This window comes from Psittacula echo (assembly GCF_963264785.1).
Source record: "Psittacula echo genome assembly, chromosome: 2".
Taxonomy (NCBI): Eukaryota; Metazoa; Chordata; class Aves; order Psittaciformes; family Psittacidae; genus Psittacula; species Psittacula echo.
In genome coordinates, this window is record NC_137737.1 from 40101550 (window position 1) to 40115544 (window position 13995).

At 38.8% G+C, this 13995-nt stretch overlaps 1 protein-coding gene across 1 annotated transcript in view; it reads left to right on the forward strand.

Moving 5' to 3' along the window:
* Positions 1-13995, forward strand: part of PLXDC2 (plexin domain containing 2) — a gene marked incomplete at both ends in the record, with an annotated part of 267272 nt that overhangs the window by 231166 nt on the left and 22111 nt on the right. Inside the window, 3 exons of the mRNA XM_080611015.1 lie at positions 6272-6332; positions 9169-9322; positions 10718-10756. Of these exons, the coding sequence (XP_080467141.1) occupies positions 6272-6332; positions 9169-9322; positions 10718-10756 (254 nt within the window). The remainder of the gene's footprint in view (positions 1-6271; positions 6333-9168; positions 9323-10717; positions 10757-13995) is intronic.

Consider the following 13995-nt stretch of genomic DNA (forward strand, 5'->3'; position numbering starts at 1 on the left):
AAGGTGAAGGTTATCTGCTGAAATTTGTGCCGCTCCCTGATCCTCCTTATCATTATCTGAATATTGTAAATTTTGAGAGGAAAATAATGTTAAGACGATGATGGAATTCAGTGCTTCAGACACAGGTATGCTGCATCAAGTATTAACTATTCCATGGAACCTTACTGAGCAGGTTCCTGAAGAGGCCAACATCTGCTCTCTTGAAGTCCAGGGCAGTGAGCTTGCTGCATGCCCTTCTGACTGCCCCAAGGATCTTGAACTCCACCACCTCATGATCATTGCAGTCAAGACTGCCTTGGAGCTTCACATTCCACTTCACAAGAACTTCTTAAGGCTTCGAGCTGTGATAAAGTTCTGCATTTGTGACAAGAGAAAGAGGAAAATAAAGTGAGGAAAATACAATCTCTTCCCAGACAGTATTAGAAGGATGGAGGAACCAAACTGATGCCTGTTCTGTGGTAAACGGAAGCAAAATCAGACTGAGAACAAAGATAGAGAGCTTTTTCCTTCAAAAATCTCTCTATCATTAGGGTTTGTTTCAGTGGGACTGACACAAAATTCAAGGCTTCCAGTATTTTTATATATATATATATATATATATATATATATTTTATATTTATTTATTTTTATATTTTGCTTTCTATCTCCATAAGCTTGGAAAGGAATTTCACTTTAAAATTTTCTAACTATGCTTTTAATAATTCAAAAAACTAGCGAGTGCCTTAATCTATTCCTAACATGATGGTCCTTCCTTAGTGGTTAAAAGCAGAAAAGAGTTTTGTCTGTTCAGTTTTCTATTTAATTTCCAGGCTAAGCTTCTATTTAATGCAGTCAATAAACATTTTAACTGAGTTAAATAATTATATGGTATTTAAGAAAACATGTTAGATTTCTGGAATGTCTTTCAGATCCCAGAAATCCATTCTTTACATGCCATTACAGATATCCTGGCAAAAAAAAAATAATCCTAGTGAACGGTTGTTCTAAAAGACACATGTTGTGCATTTTAATGCTCTTGATTGTTTTATACTAGCTCAACCTGGTGAAAAGATTTTTCCATCCAAGCTTTGTCCCTTTCCTTCTCCGTAATTTTCCATTGTTTTTAGCTTTCACAGGTTAAATCCTGATGAATTTTCTATATACATGATATCTGATTTATTATTGCTATTAATCCTCACTCAACTCTTGTAAAAGGGAAGAAGCTAAGGATTTCAGTTCATACGCTGAATTTAAATATAAATACGCTTGTCATTTAAATATTCTCTGCCAAATAATGGTAAATGGCATCTGCTATATCTGATGACATCTCCATCTCCTTTCTGGCTATGTACAGTTCTCTGAAAGGATTCTGACATTTTCTTGTTACTCAGAGTCAGCTGCATTAATTATTCCAAATCATCATTGCTATACAAACAAGGACTTTAATTCTCCCTTTGCTCCCTGAACCAGTACTCCCAAGTTTCACACACAACCTGGAATTTTGTACATTTCATGAATGTACCCATTCTCATTTCCTAGAGAATCTTTATTATTGCTTTCCTAGGAGCTGATTTTGGTCATCACTTGAAAATGTAGTTGTTACAAAATGGCCATATTGACAGATGGTATAAATGGCATAGTTAATCAAATCTTCTCCAATGTTTTAGTGGCAACAGGGAATTATCACCATGATACTAAACGGTCTTAAAAATGCAGTCAGTAAAGAGGGTGGTACACTGAAATGACAGTTCCCAGAATTCTAACTCACCAACACAGCAATGACAGTACCTGCTACAGCTGAGATCTTATTGAAATGCCTCAAAGGAAGGTCACAAACAGGTTTGTTTGGAGCCTATCTTATTCCAGATAAAGCTGCTGGGGCTTGGACTCACCAGTAGAAAATGTTAAATAAACAATGTCCAGGGTTTAATGCATTTTTCTTTCAGATAGGGTTATCTGAAGAGTGTCACATGTTTGAAAGAGCCATTCGAAGCCCTTGCATGTTGCTTTCAACTTTTGGTAGTTTGTTAATTCCTGGGGAAAATCAACCTCAGCACTGTTACTGACCCCACCATTTTTCAGTAGGTTGTTTTTTTTCCCAGGAAGGACTTGAGAGCTACAGAGGAGTGTGCCTGGGATAAGCTTTTATTCATTTAATCTTTGGAGCCTTGAGTTTAGCACAATTTAGATATATGATAAAATCTAAGATAAAAGGATCATTAATCCCTACTAGGTCTAAGTACTGCTAAATTTGAATTAACATGGATACCTCTATTGTAGGAATTTATGGAATGGCTTGATGTCATATGTTATCATTGGGCTTGATTTTCAGATGTACAGAGTATCCACATACAGATTAGACTTTAGCTAGAGCAGTATGACTAAAACACAATGTGTTGTAAGTATTTGATACATCTGAAAATTAGTCCGGTTCTCCATCAAGATGGGTGCAGAAGTTGCTAGTGAAGCTTTTCAGACTTTAGAGAAAAGTAGGTAGGAGACAGACTTCAAAAAAAGTATGCTCTGTTCATACCTGGAATGCCATGTCATAGTGTGTTTCTGCTTAGTAAGGTCCTCCTTCTTTTCTCAAACATTTATGGACAGAGCATGACAAAGGCAGCACTGAGCTCCCCAAATAGCACTGATTCACTCACAGATCCACTTACATGGCCAAGCCCCAAAAGTAGTGTTGAATAGTGTCACATCTAACTGGTTACTGATCTCTAGTGGTGTCCCTCAGGGGATCAAGTGCACCCTCAGTAAATTTGCAGATGACACCAAGCTGGGTGGGAGCATTGATCTGCTGGAGGGTAGAAAGGTTCTGCAGAGGGATCTGGATAGGCTGGATCAATGGCCTGAGGCCAATTGTATGAGGTTCAACATAGCTCAGCACCAGGTCCTGCCCTTGGGCCACAACAACCCCATGGAATGCTGCAGGCTTGGGGAAGAGTGGCTGGAAAGCTGCTCATTGGAAAAAGACCAGGGGGTGCTGATTGACGGCTGCTCAACATGATCCAGCCTGGGCAGCCAAGAAAGCGAGCAGCATCCTGGCTTGTATCAGAAATAGTCTGGCCAAAGTGATCATCCCCTTGAATTCAGCACTGGTGAGGCTGCACCTTGAATTCTGTGTTCAGTTCTGGGCCCCCCACTGCAAGAAAGACATTGAGGTGCTGGACAGAGTCCAGAGAAGGGCAACAAAAGCTGGTGAAGGGTCTGGAGCACAGGTCTTATGAGGAGCAGCTAAGGGAACTGGGGATGGAGAAGTCTGGAGAAGATTCAAGGGGGGACCTTATCGCTCACTACAGCTACCTGAAAGGAGGATGGAGCAAGGAGTTGGCTGATCTCTTTTTGCAACTAACAAGTGATAGGACAAGAGGTAATGACCTCAAGCTGAGCCAGGGAAGGTTTAGATTGGATGATATTAGGATAATTTCCTAATATTATGGAAATTAGGAAAGATTTAGTCACCAAAAGGGTAGTCAGGCATTGGAACAGACTGCCCAGGGAAGTGCTGGAATCACCATCCCTGGACGTGCTCAAAAACCATGTAGACAAGGCCATTAGTGACGTGGTTTAGTGGTGGATTTGACAGTCCTGGGGTAACAGTTGGACTTGATGATCTCAAAGGTCTTTTCTAACCTAGGTGATTCTATTATTCAACAAGAAAAAACTCTTTACAATGGCCTTTGTTCCCAAGCATTTTGAAGGAGGTCACTGTTTTTCTCTGGAATACATATCTGGTTTGGACATCTTTTTTCTTCTGTGCAATAGGTTTTTTGAAAAGTCAGTTGCTGTAGACTGAGCAATACTTGGCACCTGTTAGGGCTTGGTGGTGAGGGGAGTAATTTCAACATTGCAAATGGTTTAATGTGGATCAGTGCAAGTGTAAGAGAATCAACATTTTCTCAAAATCTTTTGTCAAATATACTGTACATTCTGCTCAGAATTGCAACATGGAGACATTTATTATTCCAAGTAGGTCGTTAACCTTATTTACATCGTCTTGTAACATCCTCTCCTACTATAAAAATTATTCCACCATTCCATTCTTCCAAATGCACCTGTTTATCTTTTTCGAAGTAGGGTAGTACTTGGGATGTCTCAGCATCTTTCAGTTCATTTAGAACAAAAAATTACCCCATAAATACAGCTAACCATAACAGTGGTCTAATTTGTTTGACTAGTCTTATTAAAAGACAGTGAGAAGGTTACTTGCTGTACAGTCAGGTAAGTTATGACCATGGATGAAAATGTCGGAAAAAATACCCGGAAGTGTGGAGAATGTCTTTTGAAGTCAGACATCAAGGTTTAGCTATTTGCCTGCTGTTTCAATAATGCTTTTTCTCTTTGTAATTCTACCTGTTGTCTAGGAAACCCTAAGTTACTGTATAAATGCTGATAGTACCTTTGTGAAATGGGAATTTCCAGGGGAATAGTTATATTAAAGTGTTACAAGTTGCTTTAAAATTTCTTCGCTACATATCACAAAGGAGAAAGAATATTCAAGCAGATTATTAACCTCACCAAATTTGATAATATGCATGCAATGTAAGTTTTCTGCAGCTAATGAGGAGGTAGGGACAACTAGATGGTATTCTTTGAATAGTCATGAAGTCTGTTCAGACCTCTTATGTAAATCTGTGAACATCATTATATGTGTATCTTGATGTCTCAGATCACCTTGGTGGCCTTCTGTGGTGGGGCTACAGAACAGATGGACAGGGGCAAAGCAGTTGACGTTGCCTACCTGGACTTGTGTAAAGTGTTTGACACTGTCCCAAATGACATCCTTGTCTCTAAATTGGAGGGACAACAATTTGATAGATGGACCACTCGGTGGATAAAGAACTGGCTAGATGGCCGCACACAAAGAGCTGTGGTCAATGGCTCAATGTCCAGTTGGAGACCAGTAACAAGTGATGTCCCTCAGGGGTCAGTGTTGGGACCGGTCTTGTTCAACATCTTTGTCGGTGACATGGACTGTGGGATTGAGTGCACCCTCAGCAAGTTTGCCGATGACACCAAGCTGTGTGGTTCAGTTGATACGCTGGAGGGAATCAATGCCATCCAGAGGGACCTTGACATGTTCGTGAGGTGAGCTGGTTCCAGCCTCATGAAGTTCAACAAGAACAAGTGTAAGGTCCTGCACCTGGGTGGAGCCACTCCCAGGCACAGCTCCAGGTTGGGCAGAGAAGAGATTCAGAGCAGCCCTGCAGAGAAGGACTTGGGGGTGTTGGTCAATGAGAAACTTAACATGAGCTGGCTTCAGTGTGCGCTCACAGCCCAGTATCCTGGGCTGCATCAAAAGGAGACTCTGCTTTGATGAGACCCCACTTGGAGTACTGTGTGCAGTTTGTGGGACCCAGCCACAAGAGGGTTGTGAACCTGTTGGAACTATTCACAAGGAGGGCCTTAAAGATGATCAGAGGATTCAAGCACCTCTCCTATGAAGACAGGCTGAGAGAGTTGGGCTTGTTCAGCCTGGAGAAGTGAAGGCTTCAGGGACACCTTCTAGCAGCCTTCCAGTTCCTAAAGGGGGCCTACAAGAAAGCTGGAAAGGGACTTTTTACAAGAGCAAATGGTGACAGGACAAGGGATAATGGCTTTAAACTGAAAGAAGGTAGATTTAGATTAGATTTTGGGAAGAAACTCTATAGTGTGATGGCAATGAGACACTGGAACAGGTTGCCCAGAGAAGTTGTGGGTACTCCATCCCTCTCAGTGTTCAAGACCAGATTGGACGGGGCTTTGAGCAACCTGGTTTAGTGTGTGGTGTCCCTGCGCATGGCAGAGGGGTTGAAACTAGGTTATCTTTAAGGTCCTTTCCCACCCAAACCATTCTATAATCCAATGATAAAAGCAGTGACTGGTTCACTACATCCTTTGAGGGATTAAGAAGCTAACAGCTAAGAAGTCTGGACAGAAATAATCAAACCAATTTACATCCATATGGCTGACATCCAACTTAAAAATGCTATGGCTCAGTTCAGTCTTAAGAGTAGTTATCCAGTGGAAGAGAGATATTCCTATTTAAAAACTATAAATAAAAGAAATATGTAATATTCATTGAAACACCTTTAACTGAAATTAATTAAATGATGGGCTCATATTGCAAGCAACAGCCTGTTGAATAAACATAATACCATATAAATCATATTGATTTTAAAATAAATTACATCATTTACTTATTTATTCTCAATGTCATTTTCTTCTCTTTCTCTCACTTCCTTTCTTTTTGTTGTTTTCCTCCTATTTCCACCTGGACAACTTCTATCTATTTCATCATTAAAAGATGTTCCAGTGGATTTGACCGTCACCGGCAAGATTGGGTAGACAGTGGCTGCCCTGAAGAGGTATGTGAGTAGTTTACATCCTCAGCCCATCAGAGGCCATTTATATCCTTATGATGCTTTTGATTAATTTATTCAGATTATGAAGCATGGTTTCAAGGCCAAAGACATGCTATATTTATCATTCAGTGGAAATGTTGTAAGGCATAATAAAGAAAAATAGGCTGAGCAATTTCACTCCCCATTTGAGGGAATAAAATGAACACAAAGTAAAAATTTCATCTCTGAGAAAATACCCTGGATAAAAAAATGAAAATACTAGAAAGCCTGTCCCAAAACAGTGCCCCTGCAACATTTTTCTCTTAGATCTCTGACCCTTGCCTGAAAAGGGGAAAAAACTGTGATGTTCCTCACCTCAGAAAATTCTCTGCCATAGTAGTCTCAAGGGAAAAGCAGGCATTGCATTTTGATCATGGAATCTTGCCAAATAATTTAGTACAAAAGATATTACATAGGTGAACTCAAAGGAGGGGGTCTGTTAAAAAATAATAAAAATAATTAAAAAACAAACACCCTACATGGCATTTGGATTTCCTTTTATAGAGAGGCCATGAGAGAATGAGAAAACGATTTGACTCGGTTAGTGGTGGACTGTCAAACAGGGGCTGTGCCTCCTCCAAAATAATAATTTGGGGTACTTCTAGACAAGAGTAGTTCATTTTCAAGACGTGCATATAAATATCTTATTGTTAATTCTTTCACAGTGTACTCCCTTTAGAAGGTTTTTTGGTTTGGGGATTGGGGTTTTTTGACTTTTTTATTTTTTTTTTCTTTTCCATTTGTGGATTGTGGTAATAGAAACAAATTAATTTATGACACTTTTAATCTCCTGATGGCCATAAAAAGAGCAGTTATTTTTCCATTTTGGCTGCAAGGGCTAAATTCTCTCATGAGTTTCAGCAACATAGCCCTTCTGAAATGTAATGTCAGGTGAAACTGAGGGCAAAACATAGCCCCAAGTGTCTAGTTAGAAAAGCACATTCTGTTTTATTCTCAGTAGAAGCAAAGAGAAGTAATGAAATAAATCCAGACTGATGGAATAATTATTTTTCTTTTCTTGCAACTGTAATTGCAAAATAACATTCTTTATTGCATCCTACATCTGCCTTGTTACATGGTCTTGAAGCTTCAGCTTTGCAGTTTGTAATCTGCTGATTTAAGAAAAGAATTTCTGTGAGATTTATTGTCTGCAGAGGACAACCTCTTCAAGAGCATACAGTAACTTTACTGGGAGTATGTGTTGTTGCAGTGCACAATTTTTGTATTGCTTTAATCCAGATTATAATTAGCTAGGACTCAGTAGTGCCTGTAGATGATGTTATCCAAAACCTGCTCTCTGCAGGAAGTAGCATCCTGTTCTGTTCCCCCCTTCTTGTTTCAACACAGCTAGTGCTCAAAGGAGCCTAGTACATGATCTGACAAGAAAGTTATCAATGTAGTGTGTCTGAGAAACTGATAGTTTGATTTGCAGTTTCAGGCTTCTTAATTGCTGTTCACAATCCAGCTTTCAGGCTCTCTGGAGTAGAAGCAACAGTTTACTTAGCATCTTCCAGAATAAGGCCTGAGCTGACTGGAGTTCAATGAAAGATCAATAATTAACATACAGAGGTTAATTTTACGTGAATTCATTCAAGATGATGAATAATGAGGATTCTCATAGTAATTTTTCCTTCTTTGTGATACAGATTTTGAGCTAAATTTTTATTAAATTGAATCAGTGAAATTAACAGTGGTTTTCAAGGTAAAACATGAAGAAAAAGAATAATTAACTGCAGGTATGAATACACTTTTTAAACTTACTATATTGTTTCTGATATAACAAAGGACAATAAAATATCCATACGTATGAAAAGAAAGAGAACACTCACTGAGCTTTTACAGCCGGATCTCAATAAAATTAACAGGCTTTGCTGGATTCCACTTCTCATTAAAATTAATAAGGACAGCAGGAGTTATGGGCAGTCCCAAATTTGCTACTAGTTACTTGGATGTATTTTTCTACAAAACTGTGTGATCCATAAAAGAAAATATTTATTACACCTGTAGAATTTTAAAAGTGTCCACAAACAAATGAACAAACAAACAAGAAACTTGAGATCTGTATTGAAATATTTGCCCATGAAAATAAAAGTCAAATTATTATATGATGGTGAATATTATTTGTGTTGTGCCAGTATAGTTTAATCATTTGCATGATTGCTTCATCGTTCATGTTTTATAATACTTGTACTTTATATGGTAATTGTTATATATACATAATACATGGAAATTTGATATATGGAATTAAGCACATGTAGTGAATGTGTGGTTTTATAGTGTGGCATATAAATATTCTATAGGCTGAATACATGCACACATTTTACACGTATGTGCATATTCTTCTATATGCGTGTAAAGCCTAATTAAGTGCTCCAGTTAACTACATATTACTCACTATGAAGAGCTACAAGTTAATTCCCATGTATCTCTTTTAACATAGACCAATGGCAGCGATCATTCAGAATAGAAGAGAGAAAATCTGAATGATTATCTTAGATGCTAAAATCTGATTGGGGGAAATAACATGTTTGACATTCAGGGATGACTTTGAAGCCTTGTCATTAACAACAGAGAGTTGTAAGTTTTGCAGCTAAATGAAAAATGCATGTTGCTGAATGCTGTATATAGGCACTTCAAAGAAGAAAAAAAAAAGGGGGGGGGGGGGAGCTCTTGAAATACTTTGATTTAGGGTTTACATTTTCATTCTTTTTATCCTGACAGCTTGTCCATGCTGAAATTCTTCATTCAGTGGCAGTGTCCACTGAGATTTCTCTTCTTTGTTTTTGTTGTTTCCTAACAGTCAAAAGATAAGATTTGTGAAAAGAATATAGATACAAGTGAAACACCTCTACACTCCTCCACCACCCTTCTGCCAACCACCACAAAGTTCAGAGTTTTAACGACCACCAGAGGGTCCACCACTTCCCACCTGCCAACTAGCCTGCCCACAGAAGGTGAAGTATATACACTGCATTATTCTGTAGTGCAAACATGTCGTTTACAAGTCTAAAAGAAAATTATTTCCTTTAAGTATGTGTTCATGTTGACCTTCTCTCTTTGGGGCAACAGAAGGAATGGGGAATTGCAGTATCTGCTGGTGCTTTTAAATTGCAACTTGTTCTTGCTATAGTAAGGTGTAGGGGGGAATACTGGAGAAGAAGGCAGTTCTGGGGAGGCATGGACGAGCCAGGCAGACTTCTGGAGAACTTGTGGTCACAATGAGGTTGTTGTATTCTTTTAACCAAAAGGCCATAATCCAAAACCTGTTGAAATAGTAGAAGGAGAGGACCCTTCTAAAGTTAGTGAAGAAACTCCCACCACAGACTTGATGAATTTTTAATCCCTTTAGATACTCTATTTAACCATGTGAAAATCAGAGATAACCCAAATTAAAAACCTCTTTGAAATTTGCCTTTTTAAATTCTTCAGTCAGTTGACACTGTTCTTTACATGTAGTTCTCACTGTTGTGAAATAGTTTCTGTAGGCTTCTGAACCAAATTAACTAGCTAAGGGATGGTGTGTCAGTTCTCATCCTAGTTCCACTGGCTGCTTAAATCATGTCTTTCTGTGGCTGAAATATCCTGCTTTCCTGCTTCTGGAGAAAATTCAGGGGGTTGGAAAAACTGACTCAGATTAATCAAACAACATCTATAAGATAAGGACAGGGAGTTTTCTGTTGGAATTGTATGTAAACACAAGAAAAGGTCCTGGATACAGGCAGATTTTATAAGTGGCCTGTGACAGGAAAATCTGAGCTGAACAGATTTCAGGGTGGGAATCTACTTACAAGAAAGGTTGGTTTTGTGTGGAACAAGAGAAGTTTAGAAACTGTCAGTGCAGGATTTGGACTACATTAGCAGCATTTTTCCCTGGTATTTTGTTCTTTAAGGGTCACAACAAGAGAAATATGGAAATAAATAGGAATTAAAACTGGCAGACCTTTTTATGATTCTTAGAAGAGAAACTAAGTCATTGTTTTATTGTCATACGTTGGTTCATATAGTCCTCAATATGATAGAATGCTCAACCTATGTCTGAACATGTAACATAAATGAGTTACTTGTGTTATGAGACAGACCTTAGCACCCTTATTTAACAGTATTTTGAATCCTCTCATAAATGTTTTTTGAATCCTCTTATTTACCAGTATTTTGAATCATCTCATAAATGTTTTTTTTTAGTAGCAAGGAAGTAAAGTGTTGCTCAGTATAAGTAAGAACACCACAATCTAGTTCTCAAACCATTTTCCAATAGTGGAATCTCTTTAACATTAGAAAGTCAGTCCTAAAATGACTCATGATGTAGAAAAATGCATTTTCCTACAATTAACTTTGATTTTCCTTTATAGATGACACCAAGATAGCGCTGCACCTAAAAGATAATGGAGGTAAGAGATGATTTTTTTAATTTTAAATAATGTCAGTAGTGTGTCAATTTATAACCCACTGAACTCCATTAATCAAAATTGTATTGTAGAAATAGCTTTAACCAGTCTTCCGAGGGACTTCAGCCTTCCACATCTTTGTGGAAGAGCAGCAGGGCAAATAAGCTTAACAACTGCTTAGTAAATTAAACATTTACAACTTTCTTTATAACTCCTTAATAGAACATCAGGTTTAATTAACTTCCAAATATGGATATAGTAAATAGATTTTAACTGTATTAACATGGTTATTAGCTGTATTATAATAACACAGTAGTATTTAACTGTATTGAGAAGATATGATGCTAGTTCTAAATAATAATATTGTGTTAGAAATTCATTCATAGTAGCCAATTATTACATGTCATTTTGTTAATAAGCATATACATTTTATATTTGTGTCTCTGTACTAGCAGAGATCCTGCATTTCTCCATGCACATTCATCGTGTATGTTAATAAGATCACCTTCTTTTACTGATAAAGGCCTCTGTTAAATGATGATCTGCAAGGGACTGCTTTTGTTATTCTCTTTGTGGGTTCAAGGACTGAGACCTGAGGTTTGTTCCTTCTCCCTTTGAAACTGATGGGAATTTTGCTATTAGTTAGAATAGCACTGGATCATTAGATGTAGGCTGCGTCTATATGCACTGCCAAAGTAGAGCTTGCTGAGGAGAAAGGAAAGATTTGGGTTGGTTTCTGAGGGCTTCAGAATGGTCTATAAAAGCAGAGGATGATCTGCTGAGCAAATTGAAATAAATTATATTTCCACTGATACAAAGGGGAATATTATTGGCTCTGGTTGCCTTTCCTCCTGGCAGGGAGCATCAGGCTTCCCCCAGGGGCAGTGGAATCAGCAGCCGAGCGTAGCAGCAGTCATGGGCAGGGTGAGTCCAGAAGCTGAGGGACAGCAGCTGAGGTCAGTTCCAATCTAGTGTTTTCATTTGAGACTGCAGTGTGGGGCAGGCCTAGGCTGAAGGCAGGAAGCCAGGTCAGCAAGGCACAGCTGAGAGCAGGGAAGGAGTAGGCTAAGTGCAGCAGCCAGCAGCACAGCTCAGGCAAGGACCAAAGCAAGCAGCTTCCATCAGCAGTGCCAGAGAAGTGAGGTGGTGAACTGGTCCATACAGGGACTCCAGTCAGCAGTTAAAGGAGACAAGACCAGAGAAAATTCTGCAACACAGCTTCAAGGTCTAACCAAGAGACATGGCCCATGGACAGGACTGTAGACTAGCTACCTTCAGCATAGAACCAAGGTTGGTCCAGGAAACAAGATCAGAGCTCAGCCTAGATCAGAGACGGACATAGATCAGGCTCATCTACAATGTAGCTTGAGTTTGTGCTTGAGTTTACATGGAGTCCCTAACCCCATGGGCAGAGATCCCAGCTGCAGCGGGTCAGGACAGCGGAGACATAGTGGTTTCTCAGGGCCCTCGCAGAATTATTCACGTTTTGAAAAAAACGGAGTGGGCAGACGTCATAGCATTTTGGTCTGGTTTACTGTCATTTCTTTTTCAGTAATATTCAGTCATTATTCTCTCCTTCCTTCAAATTAGAGATCTGTTCACTCCACAGGAGGCAGTTGCTATCCCCTTCCTTGCCACAGTTGCTTCTCTGTTATTTTGCTGTCACTAACCACAGCATAGCTGGTCACGTGCTGTAATTGGTATTGAATTGTCCATTTGTTGGCAGTATTGCTGTTTGACATGGCTTTGACAAATATGTGATCCCTTGGAATGGGATCATCTATAAACTCAAGGTGGTACTGTTAGGCATTTTGTCCACAGGAATGTCCCTGAACCTTTCTTTCTTTTGTTCTTCTTGAAATTAAATGGCTTTTTATTTTGTTGTGAAAAGTGCTTCAGTGCTCTTAAGGGTCAATAGTAAGGTGAATCAGTCAGCACTTCACTCCCATTCTGTGTTTGCTCTGCACACGTTCCCAGCTGAGCCATGCTCACACTCTGCCCTATGAGCCATTGCTCTATGGCAGGTGGCTGGCCTGGTACCAGGCAGCTCTCCATCATGAGCACCTCAGACAGGCCACAAAATAATCTGCTCTTATATGAAAAATAATTCAGAAGGTGAGCTTTAGAAAACACATTCAAGTTTCTGTTTTGGAATTGCAAAGACTGTTTTTTCACTCATCTACGCTTTGCCCAAGATCTGAAAAGAAAAACCCTGTGAAAGCAAACAAAAAGTTGAATACTAGAGCAAGTGAGCGATGGCTGTGACCTACTTGGTAGACTGAGGTAGTAGGGTTTGTGGCATCACTTATCTAGCAAGTCCCTTTCCACAGAGAAAGCTGCTGTATTTTAGGAGGAGAAATCAACACCTGATGTGATTATTCATTTTCCTTGAGCTATTTCTTTTATTCACAAAATTTAAGAAGAAAAAAAAGAAGCTGACTTCAAACAACACAGAAGCAAAGCAACACACCAGGATTTCTCATTCACACAGTAAATGTAGCCTTTAATCTGGGAAGTTCTTTTTGATGAATCTTCAATTATGCATTGAATTTTCCAGTGACCCCTAGATTAGGCTCAGATAAAACCTCTGCAGCCGCAGGCACATTCTTTGATTTTCTGTGATTTCTCAGTCTTTTGTAAAGACTAGATTATTTCAGGTCACAAATACAAGGTCTTTACTTTCTCACACTAGGTCCTTTAAAACTCTAATAAAAGGGAACCTTTTATAATGGAAAACCAAAGCTATATTGGATCAGTGACGGCCTATAGCTTGATGTGTCCTTGGATTATAGGAGTCAATATCTGGTTAGGATTCCATAGAAATTCTTCATCTCGCCTCGCCTGGAACTTTTGAAACCAATAGTTAGAAAGCAGCACCTAAATTTAAATTAAACTTCAAGTTCAGGTCAAACTGCATTGACTTTTTAATTATATGAAAAAATCACCTGCAAGTTGGTTCTATAATTCACCAACAATCTTTTGGGCATATTTTAACATACATTTCAAATTTGTTTGTTTATGTTCCTCCTGACTTCCCTCTTTCTTCACAGACACATGATAGATGCCTGATACATAGATGCCTAAACCTTTTTAAAATACAACTTGCATATCATTGTGATTTTTGTTAAATCTTTATTCTCTTTAAAATAACAAGCATTTTGTAAGTTTTAAGATGTCCAGCACATCTGTAATTAATTGCAGATTCTGTTGTTTTCTAATTTTTCATGTAACAGAACACAAGC